The following is a 14,662-nucleotide window of genomic DNA, read 5'->3' as shown; positions in this document are numbered from 1 at the left end:
CACATTCACTGGGTTTCCCCGGTCTAACCTACTTGTCACCTGTTCAAAGAATTCCAACAGGTTTGTCAGGCATGACCTCCCCTTACTAAATCCATGTTGACTTGTTTTAATCCAACCCTGCTCTTCCAAGAATTTGGAAACCTTATCCTTAATGATGGATTCTAGAATTTTACCAACAACCGAGGTTAGGCTAATTGGCCTATAATTTTCCATCTTTTGCCTTGATCCTTTCTTGAACAAGGGGGTTACAACAGCGATCTTCCAATCATCCGGGACTTTCCCTGACTTCAGTGACTTTTGAAAGATCTCAACCAATGCCGCCGCTATTTCCTCAGCCACCTCTCTCAGAACTCTAGGATGTAACCCATCAGGGCCAGGAGATTTATCAATTTTAAGACCTTTTAGCTTTTCTAGCACTTTCTCTTTTGTAATGGCAACCATACTCAACTCAGCCCCCTGACTCCCTTTAATTGTTGGGATATTACTCATGTCTTCCACTGTGCTTGGTGCTGAGAGGCAGCAGTGGTGATGTGACTGAATAAAGCTCACTTGTTTAAAGTTCTGGTCTGTGTGTCTAATTAACCACTAATTCTGGACTTGCTTCAGCTTAGTACACTATATAATAATAACATTGCTCCCCTGTCTTCCTGAAGATGTTGACTCCCTGCTGAAGTAAAGTTGTATGGGTGACAGTCAGCCTCCAGTACTTCACCCAAGTGAATGTTCTTTACATGCAATCCTGGAAACTGGTCAGTGAGTAGGCAGGTTATTCAATAGTGCAGCACATTACAGCCAAATCCAATATCTGTCATCTGTGCTCTGTCACTCAGAAGTCAGAGTCATAGAGATGTACAGCATGGAAACAGACCCTTCGGTCCAACTCATCCATGCCAACCAGATTTCCCAACCCAATCTAGTCCCACCTGCCAGCACCCGGCTCATATCCCTCCAAACCCTTCCTATTCATATACCCATCCAAATGCCTTTTAAATGTTGCAATTGTACCAGCCTCCACCACTTCCTCTGGCAGCTCATTCCATACACTTACCACCCTCTGTGTGAAAATGTTACCCTTAGGTCACTTTTATATCTTTCCACTCTCACCCTAAACCCCCACCCCAGGCAAAAGACTTTGTCAATTTATCCTATCCATTTCCCTCATAATTTTGTATACCTCTATAAGATCACCCCTCAGCCTCCCACACTCCAGGGAAAACAGTCCCAGCCTGTTCAGCCTCTCTCTATAGCTCAAATCCTCCAAACCTGTCAATATCCTTGTAAATCTTTTCTGAACCCTTTCAAGTTTCACAAGATCTTCCCAATATGAAGGAGATCAGAATTGCACGTAATATTCCAACTAGTGGTCTAACCAATGTCCTGTCCAGCCGCAACATGACCTCCCAATTCCTGTACTCAATACTGACCAATAAACGAAAGCATGCCAAACGCCTTCTTCACTATCCTATCTACCTGCGACTCCACTTTCAAGCAGCTATGAACCTGCACTCCAAGGTCTCTTTATTCAGCAACACTCCCTAGGACCTTACCATTAAGTGTGTAAGTCCTGCTAAGATTTGCTTTCCCAAAATGCAGCACTTCACATTTATCTGAATTAAACTCCATCTGCCACTTCTCAGCCCATTGGCCCATCTGATCAAGATCCTGTTGTAATCTGAGGTAACCTTCTTCACTGTCCACTACACCTCCAATTTTGGTGTCATCTGCAAACTTACTAACCGTACCTCTTATGCTCACATCCAAATCATTTATATAAATGACAAAAAGTAGTGGACCCAGCACCGATCTTTGTGGCACACCACTGGTCACAGGCCTCCAGTCTGTAAAACAACTCTTCACCACCACCCTCTGTCTTCTACCTTTGAGCCAGTTCTGTATCAAAATGGCTAGTTCTCCCTGTATTCTGTGAGCTCTAGCCTTGCTAAGCAGTTTCCCATGGGGAACCTTACTGAAGTCCATATAGATCACATCTACTGCTCTGCCCTCATCAAACCGCTTTGTTACTTCTTCAAAAAACTCAATCAAGTTTGCGAGACATGATTTCCCATGCACAAAGCCACATTAACGATCCTTAATCAGTCCTTGCCTTTCCAAATACATGTACATCCCATCCCTCAGGATTCCCACCAACAACCTGCCCACCACTGAAGTCAGGCTCACTGGTCTATAGTTCCCTGGCTTGTCCTTACTACCCTTCTTAAACAGTGGCACCACATTAGCCAACCTCCAGTCTTCCGGCACCTCACCTGTGACTATCGATTATACAAATCTCTCAGCAAGTGGCCCAGCAATCACTTCTCTAGCTTCCCACAGAGTTCTAGGGTACACCTGATCAGACCCTGGGGATTTATCCACCTTTATGCATTTCAAGACATCCATCACTTCCTCCCCTGTAATATGGGCATTTTTCAAGAAGTCACCATCTATTTCTCTACATTCTATATCATCCATGTTCTCTTCCACAGAGAATATTGATGCAAAATAAAAGGCCGCCTAGCTGATCTTTGAGGGACCCAATTCTCTCCCTAGTTACCCTTTAGTCCTTAAATTATTTGTAAAAACCCTTTGGCAAATAGAATTAAGGAGAATCCAAAGCTATTTCATGTCCCTTTTTTGCTCTCCTGATTTTCCTCTTAAGTACACTCCTACTTCCTTTATATTCTTCTAAAGGATTCACTCGATCTATCCTGTCTATACCTGACATATGCTTCCTTCTTTTTCTTAACCAAACCCTCAATTTCTTTAGTCATCCAGCATTCCCTATACCTACCAGCCTTTCTTTTCACCCTGACAGGAATATACTTTCTCTCAGCTATCTGCAAGAATAATAAGGTGGTTATGGTAGGGGATTTTAACTTTCCAAACATCGACAGGGACTGCCATAATGTTAAGGGTTTAGATGGAGAGGAATTTGTGAAGTGTGTACAAGAAAATTTTCTGATTCAGAATGTGGCTGTACCTATGAGAGAAGGTGCAAAACTTGACCTACTCTTGGGAAATAAGGCAGTGCAGGTGACTGAGGTGTCAGTGGGGGAGCACTTTAGGGCCAGCGACCATAATTCTATTAATTTTAAAATAGTGATGAAAAAAGGATAGACCAGATCTAAAAGTTGAAGTTCTAAATTGGAGAAAGGCCAATTTTGACAGTATTAGGCAAGAACTTTCAAAAGCTGATTGGGGGCAGATGTTTGCAGGTAAAGGGACGGCTGGAAAGTGGAAAGTCTTTAGAAAGGAGATAACAACCTTTGATTAGAATCGGTAGCCGTAACTCAACTGTCCTCCTCCGGTCCGATCGTAAATCAAATAATTCAGTATACATTTAGAAGATTAAACTTTGGACCCATATACGGCTGAGATGTGCTGATTAACCAGCTGATTCCCAAAACTACCCATGTGAATGACTCATTTAAGGAACGGTTTGAATTATGAAAAAAAAAATGTATCAAAGGCACCACAAAACAAAGTACTGAAGAAACTCTGTGGAGAGGGAAACAGAGTTAACATTGAATCCAGTGTAACTTTTCTTTTGTATTTTGGTTTTTATCTGAAGTCCATGACTAGATGGGGAGCAGAGGGATACAGATCTTTAGGAATTGGGCGATAGATTTAGATAGTGGATTTGGACCGGCACAAGCTTGGAGGCCGGAGGGCCTGTTCCTGGGATGTAAATTTTCTTTGTTCTAAACAGTGATTTACATGTTCCTAGTAAAGGGTTCAGATTTGTCAGAGTCATTAACTGGGAAAAATGCTCATGATTCCATATCTGCTCTCAACAATTTCATTAGACATTGGTAGCAAGCAAACTTTTGCTGCCTCCTCGTTGCCAAGAGTGAGCCGTGTAATCTATTGTAGTCTTCATTACTGGATGGCTGCTGAGTATTGGGCGATCTAACTGCATACATAGCTAGCATACGTTCTAGCTCTTCAAAGCAGTGTCTCTCTTGAAGCGAAGCTGCACTGCAACACAAGTCTGAAAGAAACTGAAAACAGGTACATTCAGGATGAAGGAAAATACAGCACCAACTAAGGGAGATGAGACTCCCAAATCATGTTCTTGGAGGATGTGGGAGCAGGTGGAAAAGGGAAAGTGTGTTTAGTGCTTAGAGTCTGGCCATGAGGGCCTGACAGAAAGCAGTTTCAAGGCCTCATTCAAGTGCTCCTGCACAGTGAGTGTACCTTCACATTACTTCTCATCTCCACGAAGCCACCTGGTTATTGAGATGCCACTGTATGATACCCCCATCACTCACCCAGCCACACTTAACGTTCAGAAATCATACCTAATGTTCACATATAAGAACTCAACTATACACTTTGCAATCATGCCAGTCTCCTATTCTAATCTCAGTGTTTCAGACAGCTGCAGTTAATCAGGTTTTGTTCGTAAATGACCAGTGTCTGACAATCACTGACCTTCTGCCCTCTTATGCTGAACAAGTCTATCACAGGATGTAGCACAAGTGACTCAGTGGAGGGGAGGGTGGGATTCACTCTATTCAACCACTCAGGGCCAGTAGCAACAGCATCTGTGGCATCCAATGCCATCAAGAACATTGAGATGATGTCAGGTTAAAGCCTTACATCCCTTCTCAACTCTCTACTCTTTGTTCTCCTCAGATCTTTTAAACTGAAACCCACCAGTGGGGTGATCTTGATGTCTGGATTTCCTCCCACCTCATTCCTCAAGATCCCCATCCTCTGCCCGTTTATATATTTTATGCTTTCAGATACAAAGGATCTGCCTCCTGGCCAGCCTGAATAGCCAGGAGGAAAGGGAAAGAAAGCCTACACCAGCAATTCAGAAGCACTTTCCCTCGATCACACAATTACAGGCACTAGGCTTGCACATAGGTCTGAAGCAAGTGCAGAGCAGTGGTGAGTTAATGGACAAACTGCCAAATCATGGGGAAAGGGTGGCTCACACAGCAGCTCACCAGAAAGTGCAACTGTGCAAGTCCTCCTTGCAGCACTACCATTCTGGCAATGTTCTTACTCCTGCCTCTTAACCAGTCAAGACTATCAAGCCTGAGCTGGAGAGTCCAAAGCCAGGTCCCTCAACAGCCAGGCTGTTGATAAGTGTAATGCAAAGCTGTTTCCCCCACTAAAATCTTAATTCTTCAACCAGAAATACTTCAGTTACTGGGATAGTGCAGCATTGGAACACAAAACCTGGCAAAAGCATATGATAAGTCTGGTGAAAGTAGGATAATTTATCTTTGAAAACTCTTAGTGGGTAGCATCTTCTGTAGGGAACCTTCCTTTTCTGTGTTTATGATCTGATCTGTGCCCTGGCCACATTGCAGACCAAGCGCCAGTACAACACAGCCCCCATCCCTGGGTCAGACATGCCTCAGTTCTTGTTTCCTGAATGGATAAAAATGCCACAAACTCAACACATTCATTTAGGCTGAGTTTGTGGAAATTAATCAATTTTTAAAAAAAATCTGCTGCAGGGACCGCTTGTAGCGCAGTGGTACCAGGAGATTTGGGTTCGCCTTCCACCTGCTTCAGAGGTATGTCATAACATCTCTGAACAGGCTGTTTAGAAAGTATATTAAATAAAATACTTTCAAAAAGTTAAGAAGTTGCTGAAGAGGGCCTCTTGAGGTGAAGTGGTAGAGACCCTAACTCTGAGCCAGGAGGCCTGGGTTGAAGTTCCACCTGCCCCAGATATGTGTCATAACATGTCTGAACAGGTGGATTTAAAAAAAGTAAGTTGCTGTAGCTTCCCAACCCCTCACATTTGATGGTTTGCATTGCCCACAATGAATTTTGCTTGTAAATCCTCAGTTAGATACATAATTGAATACTTGGGTATTTTTACTGGTGGTGGTTGCTAGTTTAAGAGAAAAGCAAAGAAAACTCATGGTGATTTTGATGGTGGGAAGGTACACAAGTATGTGAACTAACGCTTCTGGGTAGAACAAAATAAGAGAAAATAATAAGCTAGTGCAGGGCCCATTTTGTAGATGAATATTTGGTATACGTGGATTGATGACTAAATTTATCCAATGGACTATGTGGTCCAAAAATAGTAGATGGGCATTCTATCAGATGCTCAGGCTGTATGATGTCAGGATAGCAATAAATTAGCTGCTTCTGGTGCGTGTAGGGGATGTCCACTCAAAACAGCTCATGACATCAGAAACAGCTGGGGGCACAGCAAGCACCAGCAAAAGAAAGGGCCCTCAGCTTCAACAGCACAGTCTCCAGTGGAGTGACGAAACCAAACTCATGCTCAAAATTTATTTTCAAAATGTCAAATTCAAATCCCAATTTATTTCGCTCTGATTTCTTGTAACAAAGTGATCCTTTTGATGAAAATTGCAACATTGTTTTTTTTTCCTGCATCTATCACTCATCGACAGGTTTGCAAGCCCATTTGAAGACAAGTCTGTGAACATTTCCACTAATATTCATTACTTTAAATTAGTGGTGTTGAGTCAGTGCAAATCACATACCAGCATTACATTACTGTCCAAAGGCTGTGACTTCCAATGATCCCGGTGTTTGGCTATACTCTTGAAAATAAAGAAATAAAAATTGATGTCTTTTTCCTAAAACACAAGCATCATTGTACTAATATTAAAACAAAAAAAAAAAACCCCCATGAAATCAAATACTGCTAGAAGACAAATAAATTATACTTCCAAATAACCATTTAACTGGTGCTGATGCTTGGGGCTACATTCCACACATACAATTTATCCTGCAGCATTTTCTATTAATGTTTTACACCATAAATTAGCATAGGGGCATCCCAATGGCCACAATTATTCACTGTGCATTTTCATTTTTGAATTATATGTGGAAATATTAAATCAAAAACCATTTTTGTGTGCATTTTTGAACCTACTGAAACTGTATGTATTCCACTGAATGAACTATACTATAAATACTTTAAAATTAGAGCTTGATATGAAATGCCATAGAATCACCATATTAGTATTTTGGATATTGAAAGGTTCTATTAAAAGTCACAGTGCACCATATTCAACAAGCAGCTTCATTACTATGTAAAATTGCCTGCTTTCCTACGGAAAATTAATACTGCTTTCCTACGGAAAGATATTCTAAATTCATTTTCATCACCAAGTTCTTAAATATCAATAGAAATAATTTAACAATATAAATACATTACCTGTCGGAGGATTGAAAAATTAGCTACTTGTTGCTGCTGCCAACGGAGACTGGGAGAAAATCCTGCAGGGGCAGGTTGACATCCTGATAACTAAAATATATAAATTATCATAAATTTCTAAAATGTGCAACATGATAACCTAAAGTATATGTGATCTGACAAATGTAGCTGCATTTTTACAGCAGAATAGGGATGGACTGGGTGATTCAATTGTATATATGTAAAGGTAACTATATTGATTATACTTGTGTTTTATGATGTAATAGAATATTTTGTTTTTAAAAAAGTCAATTACAGAAAAGAATAAGAATGGAGCTGAACAGTTTACAGATATGGCAAAAAATTAAATTGACTTCAACACAGTGCATTTTGAGTACCTGCTTAGGTTTTTGAATTGCATTCCACAGTTCTTTTTTAAAATATTAAGCTTTTACTTTTGGGGGCAGAATAAGAGGGCATACAAAAATATTGTGGCAATTTGAATAAAATATGCAACATGATTTTGTATAAGGTTACAGTAGATCATATAAATAGATACAATGATAATATAATATGTAAACTTTTCAAAACAATTTGAGAAGAAACAAAAGTGCATTATTTTTGCCACAATCTTTAAGACCATGCATACATTTCAAAATAAAATCAATTCTAGACATGGTCAATGTGCAAGCTCTATGTTTAAATTTACACAAAATGTCTACACTTCATTTTAATTAATTCAATGTTAAGATAGATCTTTGATTGACAAGATATTTAAGTGTTATAGGGAATAGGCAAACAATGGAGTAAGACCACAATCAGATAGCCATGAATCTCATTGCTGCTGGCTCAACGGGCCAAAAGAACTATTTGTGCTTCAGTTTCACATGATCTGAAGATCACATGCACAACATTAAAGGACAAAAAGCTTAACCAAGTATCGAAGAAAAACACAGATCAAAATAATATTTTTTGTTGTTTCAGTCAGAATAACATGCATCTCATTTGTTATGTTCTAAAGTACTGTGCAACAATTATTTCAAAGTACAATCACTATCGTTAAAACAGGAAACGTACGATGCCTAAATCCAAACAACACGTAAATGGATGGGCTGTTAACTTATTTGGATGGAATTTATTGAGAGTAATGTTGGTCAGGGTACTCTCTAACCTTCTCTGAAAAGTCATTTTCCTAACATGACATACAAGAGACCTAAAACTATAATGCATGCTCAATATTACAGAACGGTATGTCTTAAAATGTATTTCCTTGGGCAAGCTAAGATACTTTTCTTTCAATTTCTACTTAAGAAAAAAGTTCCTGCTGTGAAAACACAGCCAATTTTCCTCAGTCTGTTTTATGCTTTCTGCTAAATTTTACTTGTTGACATAGACTGACACTACAGAAATAAAGTGGACAAGAAACAATTAAAAATATAAATGTGTTCTTTCAAAACAAATGTTTTCATGTAATATATCAAATTATTGTACTTACGGAGACATTCACTGTTGGATTCCGTTTCAACTTTCTTGGGTCAATTTTTGCCACTACTACTTCAGGACATCTTGATGCTTCAATCCTGAGTGCAAAATTTTAAACAACTTCTAAATTACAACTTATAGGTTAATCTGTAAATAGCAATACAAAGTAAAATCATTCAATTTTCACCTGTCTTACATTTGAATGTCCACTGTTCATATTTTACTGTCCACCAAAATGTCATAGGATAAAACCTTGTGAGAAATTGAAGCACCATGATTCTTTTGCTATTTGCATTACATTCACCTTACTTTCTCTATTAATGTTATTGTTAATTCATGCACAAGCCAAATTACAGGATCTGGAGATTTTCATAATCTACCTTTGGAGACTGGAAGCAGGAAAATCCCCACCAGTATGATAAGTGATTAAGATTTCCACTTTTGATCAGAATGGCTAATTTCTCAAGGTACATAACACTTTGTTCACAAATACTATACAAGCTCATATTAAAACTAAAATCTCTTAAAATGGTGCAAGGGTTAAGGGTGAAAAAAGGTCAATGCTATATTTAAAACATGCTTGGCCAGGCTAACTTTTTGTTTGGGGACATTTAACCTACTAACTTCCCTATCCTCTCATCTGTATGATCATGTGTCACCTATAACAGTGACGTCTTCTCAGCCCTCAACTATCATATTAGATTGATAAATGGTACAAGGAACAAGATGTGTTTGATCTAAATCTAAACTCTAATAAAACATTTACATCTCCTGTTACATGGAATTCAAAATTCTTTACAAGGAATACAAACCAGTCTTTACTTTCTTCTATATTTTACAACTCATACCAAATATTTAATTGCAATTTTGGCAATTCTTTCACTTTTACTTACTGAACTCTTTTCAAGTACTCTTGGGGTGTTCTGGGTGGCACGCTAGGATCAAAGTCTTCAATAGTATCCCAGTCATCCACAGGCAATTGCCTGGGCATCAAATCTTCTTCAAAATTCATTGCTGTCACGCTTTTCTCTACACTAGAAAATATGTTAGACTTACATCTAATTCACCAGAGTGATAAAATTCACTATCTACGAAAATCAAACATTGGAACAAGAGTTCAGAACTTCAGAACAGAAAGACAAGGAAGCATCATCACACCTTGCAGATATATTTTAAGAAAACACTTCAGTTTCTGATCATAAGTTTTTATATCAGTTCGCATTTGAAAAGTCCACTATTGTAAAATACACATTGCAATTAGCGATTTTGATGTGTGAATATTCAGATACTTAACACACTGTTCTGCAGTATTACATATTTTTCACGTTTGGATAAGTATCCATTAAAAGCACTATTCTGGTTTCATAACTGATTTATGACCAAATAGTACTGAAAGTACTTATACTATTTCACAGGAAGAAATGGATCCAACACCTCAAACAGAAACTGGTTTAAAAGTACGGTTTAAGTATTTTGATTTTGAGAATCAGTGAAATTCTCAAAGTGCTGTTTGTATCAATGATGCACAGGGCAACTGGGATCATATCAACAGAAATTAATACACCAAAACAAAAATTCTAAGTCTCAGTGGATGCTGTTCTTCCTGTATAAAAGTAGATAAAGGTAGATGTGTTGTTTGTTAGATGGCGTTAAGTAAACTTGAAATTTTAGATATTCCTCCCATCCCTTGTCAGGCTTCTGTAAGGACCGTTCCCTCCAGACAGCCACAGGTGTAATACCGGTTCATTTAATTCCTTCCTCTTCAGTATCCAAGGTTCTAGACACCTTCCAGGGGAAGCAGCGTTTAGCTGCATTTCACTCAATCTAGTCCACTGTATTCACTGCTCACAATGTGGTCTCCTCTACATTGGGGAAATGAAGTGTAGTCTGGGTGACTGGTTTGCAGAACACTTACATTCTGTTTGCAAAAAAAACTCAGATTCCAGTTGCCTACCACTTCAACACACCACCTTGTTCTCTGGCCAACATCTGTCTCAGGCTTGCGGAGCTCAGTGCAAGCTAGAAGAACAGCATTTTATTTTCCACTTGGCAACTCGTCCAGCCTCTCAAATCAATATAGAGTTCAATTTTAGGGCTTGAGGCACCTTCTCCCACGTCCTTATCCTAACCCCATACACCAGTCTTTGTTATCACATGTCTGCGATTACACAACCCACTGTTAGCCACTAATAGTTCCTATTAGCAGTTATTCATTCTCCTGCACTGAACAGTATCCACTCCTTTGATTGTCCAACCATTCTTCTCGCTCTTTGCTCTCTCTACTTCTCACAGAATCCTTACAGTGTGGCAGCTGACCATAGTTCACACCAACCCTCCAAAAGCACCCCACCCAGACTCATTCCCTTACCCTATCCCTGTAACCCTGCATTTCCCATGGCTAACCCACCTAACCTGCACATCCTTGGACACTCTGACCATGCCAAATCGCCCAATCTACCCAACCTGCATACCTTTGGGCTGGGCAGGAAACCAGAACACTCAGAGGAAACTTATGCAGATAGAGGGAAAATGCACAAGTTCTTATACAGTTGCCAGGAGTTGGGTCGAATCTGGGTCTTTGGCACTATGAGGCAGCACTGTTAACTAATGAGCCATCATGCCACCTATCATTTACTCCTTATTTCCTCTCCCACCCTATATTCTGCATAAAAATAAATCTTTTCCTCGCTACAACCAGTTCTGAAGAAGGGTCACTGGACTAAAAAAAAACTGATTTATCTCCACAGATGCTGGCAAACCCACTGAGCTTTTCCATTGATTTGTTTTTGTTTCCAAATTTTGGATGCTACGTGCCAATTTGGTACTACATTGGCCACTTAAATGAATTCAATACGAAAGAAGAAAAAAAAAACTGGAGAAGCTCAGCAGGTCTTGTAGCATCTGTGGAGAGAGTAACAGTTAATGTTTACAAGTCAAATTTTTTTCATAACTGGTTTTGTTTCAGATTTCCATCATCTGCACTATTTTGATTTTATTTTCAGTTGAAATAATCTTTACAAGTTGCGTAAGGACAAACTGTGCTAAGTTACATCACAAAGACAAAGCCTTTCCTCTTTAGTTGACAGGCTAGACATCAGTGAAACTGAAAAGCAGTTAGTCAGATCAAAGATTGGAAAAAAAATCAAGTAACAAACAATAATAGAGATTATTTTCATTAAAGAACATGGAATATAATATTTGCAAAAATGTTTACAAATGGCTGTGGTTAAATAATTAAGGCTCCTTTCCAAAACTAACAGTTTATGACATTACTACAGATGCAGCTGGATTTCAGTTAAATTTTCCATCACCGGAAATGGAAACACAAGTTCAAGGAAAGCCACAACATGAAGAATAATATGTAATTTCTACTATTCACAAAAAACATGCTGTAGTCTCAGTATTAGGCTCAAACCCTGCTCTCCTCTTTCCTCCCTCAACCTGCACATACTCACCGAGCACAGGGTCATCACCTCCCAAAGTCACATGGCCACTGGTAGCCAATCGCCACCTCCCCCTTTGCCCGCCCCGTCCAGCTCTTTAACAGCTCCCCTCTATCAATACTCCACCCAGAAGTAGAAGCATCAATCCACTCCATGTTAAAAACCGTCGCCTGTACTCGTTTTATGCAACTGCTGTGCGCGATATTAACCAGAACGTACTGCATGCTGTCCCATGCGCGGTGACGGGGTGGGTAACGCGACTGCGTGGTGACGGCGGACGGTAAAAGGACGGGTAACGCGACTGCGCAGTAATGACAGACGGTAACAACTGCACAATGACGGCGGGTCTAACGGGATGGCAATGCGACTGCGTAGTGACGGCGGACGGTAACGGGATGGGTAACGCGACTGCGCAGTAACGACGGATGGTAATACAACTGCGCAGTGACGGCGGGACTAAAGGGATGGTAATGCGATTGCGCAATGCTGGTGGCTGATGACGGGGCGATATTGCGACTGCGCAGTGATGGCGAATGATAAGGGCGAGGTAACGCAATTGCGCAGTGAAGGTGCAGAGGTATTGTGTAGAAAGGTTGGTAAGGAAACGTGGGTACAATGAGATTAGTAGGTTAGACTGTTGTAAACGATGGGCCAGGATTTTATCCACATGTTATATATTATGCAGCTATCATCGATGTCCTGCATTTTGGTGGACAATAGTTTTTCTTTGCAATTTCAGTTTTTGAGTTCTGTTTGCTCCAGTTCATTGAGACTCTGGATAGTCCTTGTTGTTGTGCTCAGTTTGACTCTCCTGGTGCTGGAAATAAAACAATATGTGCTCTCAAAATTGTGTTTCTTTAAAAACAAACAAAGTTCTTAAATTAATTTTAGATTCCCATTGGAATCAATATTTTGGTTTTGCATTATTATTGTCATATTTACCAGGATTCAGTGAAAAAGTAGTGTTTTGTGTGCGAATCAGACAAATCATACCTTACACAAATAGATCAGGATAATAGAATAGGATGCAGAATATAGTGTTACAGCTGAAGAGAAGGTGCAGATAATGATATACTCTAATATATGAAAAGACCATTCACAAGTCTGATAACAGCCGGTTCTGTTGGTATGTGTTGAAATTTATGTATCTTCTGCTGGATGGAAGAAGGTGGAAGATGGTATAACTGATTTTTGTTAAATAAAAACTGAAAGAAACAAAAATAGACATTGCTAGTTTAGCTCTGTGAATAGAAACTACTGAGTTAATGTTTCAGGTCTGGTGACCCTCAGAACATTAACTCTGGTTCTGTTCACAGATGCTGCTAGACCTGCTGAGCATTTCCTGCAACTTCTGTTTTTGTAAGTGATTTTGTTGGCTGCTTTCCCGAGTTAGTGGGCAGTATAGATGAAGTAAGTGGAAAGAAGACTGGTTTTCATGATAGACTGATCTGTGTTCACAACTCCATTTTCTTGCACTCTTGGGCATAGTTGCTAGACCAAGCTGTGACGTACCTGGATAGGATGCTTTCTATGGCGCACCTATAAAAGTTGGTAAGAGTCATTGTGGACATGCTAAATTTCCTTAGCCATCTGAGGAAGTTGAGGTGTTGGTGTGCATTGTTGACTGTAGCGTCAATGTAGATGGACTAGGATAGATTGTTTGTGATATTTACGCCTAGGAACTTGAAACTCTCGAAGATCTCCACCTCAGCATCATCGATACTGACAGGGGCATGTTCTCCACTCCACTTCCTGAGGTTGATCATGTGTTCCTTCGTTTTGCAGACATTAAGGGAAAGATTGTCTTTACATCATGCCACTAAGCTGTCTATCTCTCGCCTGATTTGGCGTTCTCTCCTGTACTCTATCTTGTAATTGATAAATCCAAAGTTAGTTTCCTTCAGGCAACCTTGAGCAAAGTAAGGCACGAGGTAAAATATTCTTCCCAGTAGAAATGATGTGCAAAATAAAATACATCAATCAATTAAAAAATAAGTACAATGCTCCATACCTTCCTGACAATTTAAAATAAAATCAGTTTCTCCTGTCACTGTAGTGGAGCAGGAAGTCAATACCCCATCCTTGGTAAGTACCTAGCATTAGAAGTAGACTCCTATGTGCATGGATGGTGCTGCCTGAGGAGTCCCTTGCCACTCTTAATTCCATTTGGTGCTCTGTTTGGCACCTTGCTTTCTACCGAGCTACTTGTTCCCACACTAGTTGCCCTACTCTTATCTATACCCCCTCCCTTCTTGCTGCATTGCTCCCTTGATCCTTTGGATGGGAACAGAATGATAAATTGGAAGTGGGCAGTGAGAGAAACATAATCCCAGTATTTTAATTGATGTAGAACATTTGAAAATCACTCATTTCCTTGGTCATAATATTAGGTACAGACAGTTATTTGTGGTGTGTCTGGTATTGCTATTATAGACACAGTGACTGTATGGGCTGAGTATGCCCTTTATCGTTCCAGTGGCAGTTCAGGCAGCTTTGAAAAAAGATTCTCAAGGCAGTTTCCTCAGAGCTTGAGACCACATCATATCAGTTTGCTTGTTTCAAATTCTAATTTGGGAATCTTTGCCATAGGCAAACAGTC

General features: G+C 39.8%; 1 protein-coding gene across 10 annotated transcripts in view; it reads right to left on the bottom strand.

Moving 5' to 3' along the window:
• Positions 1-12,486, bottom strand: part of gemin2 (gem (nuclear organelle) associated protein 2) — a 40,625-nt gene extending 28,139 nt beyond the window's left edge. Inside the window, exons 1-5 of one of the 10 annotated variants that reach the window (XM_043697807.1) lie at positions 12,273-12,486; positions 9,514-9,649; positions 8,634-8,718; positions 7,160-7,249; positions 6,480-6,539 (exon numbers count right to left, since the gene is read on the bottom strand). In XM_043697807.1, coding sequence (XP_043553742.1) covers positions 6,480-6,539; positions 7,160-7,249; positions 8,634-8,718; positions 9,514-9,649; positions 12,273-12,297 — 396 coding nt within the window. In that variant the 5' untranslated portion in view covers positions 12,298-12,486. The other 9 variants (XM_043697799.1, XM_043697806.1, XM_043697797.1 and 6 more) reach the window with 9 other exon arrangements.
• Between the last annotated feature and the right edge of the window lie 2,176 nt (positions 12,487-14,662).

This window comes from Chiloscyllium plagiosum, chromosome 10 (assembly GCF_004010195.1).
Source record: "Chiloscyllium plagiosum isolate BGI_BamShark_2017 chromosome 10, ASM401019v2, whole genome shotgun sequence".
Classification (NCBI taxonomy): domain Eukaryota; kingdom Metazoa; phylum Chordata; class Chondrichthyes; order Orectolobiformes; family Hemiscylliidae; genus Chiloscyllium; species Chiloscyllium plagiosum.
Note: the sequence above shows the minus strand (reverse complement) of the source record. Positions and strands in the feature narration are given on the sequence as shown.